Here is a 755-nt window from a genome sequence, read left to right on the forward strand (position 1 = left end):
ATAGCTAGGTAGCTAGCTAGCTAGTTAGCTAGCTAGCTAGCCAACATATCCACATGGCTAGCCAACTCGCTAGCTCGTATGTGGAAAAAGGCACGACCCAGGCTGGAGCCCTGCCTGCTGCACTTGCTGCTGCAGCAGCAGCAGCAGTACGGGCTATGTCCGCCAGGGTGCGGTGGGTTCGGGGTTTGGTTGCCCAACCATGCGTCCGTGCTGCTGCTGCTGTTGCTGCTGCTGCTGCGGCTGCTGCTGCTGCTGCATGCGGTGATGCTTGGGGTGATAGTCCTGGGGTCTCCGATGGTGCTGCTGCAGCTGTCTATGCTGCTGCTGCTGCATGTGTCTGTGCTGCTGCTGCAGCGGCATAGCAGCAGGAGGCAGCAGCAAGCCAGGGAGAGGGGGCGGGGGGAAGCCAGGAAAGAAGAGAGGGGGCGGCTGCTGCAGCAGCATCGGCTGCTGCATCTGCTGCATCTGCTGCTGCTGCTGCTGCACTTGCTGCTGCGGCTGCTGCTGCAGCAACGCATGCCCGAACTGCTGCTGCTGCGGCTGCAGCACGGGCAGGAGCATCGGCTGCTGCGGGTCTTGATACAGCTGTGGCTGAGCGCACCCAGCTGCTGCTGCTGCTGCTGCTGCTGCTGCTGCTGGTGTCTGTTGAGGCGCTTGTTCCCTTCTATCTCTTGGGGAGCCTGCTGCAGCAGCACATGTTCTAGCTTCAGTAACGAAGACACAATACCTGCAGCAGCAGCAGCAGCAGCAGCAGC

General features: G+C 61.5%; 1 protein-coding gene across 1 annotated transcript in view; it reads right to left on the reverse strand.

The window, feature by feature from the left end:
- Positions 1-153: 153 nt before the first annotated feature.
- Positions 154-755, reverse strand: part of EMH_0053870 (uncharacterized protein) — a gene marked incomplete at both ends in the record, with an annotated part of 5,303 nt that continues 4,701 nt past the window's right edge. The window contains one exon of the mRNA XM_013497050.1: positions 154-727. Coding sequence (XP_013352504.1) covers positions 154-727 — 574 coding nt within the window. The remainder of the gene's footprint in view (positions 728-755) is intronic.

Source organism: Eimeria mitis, genomic scaffold (assembly GCF_000499745.2).
Source record: "Eimeria mitis Houghton genomic scaffold, Emh_scaff2442, whole genome shotgun sequence".
NCBI classification, from domain to species: Eukaryota; Apicomplexa; class Conoidasida; order Eucoccidiorida; family Eimeriidae; genus Eimeria; species Eimeria mitis.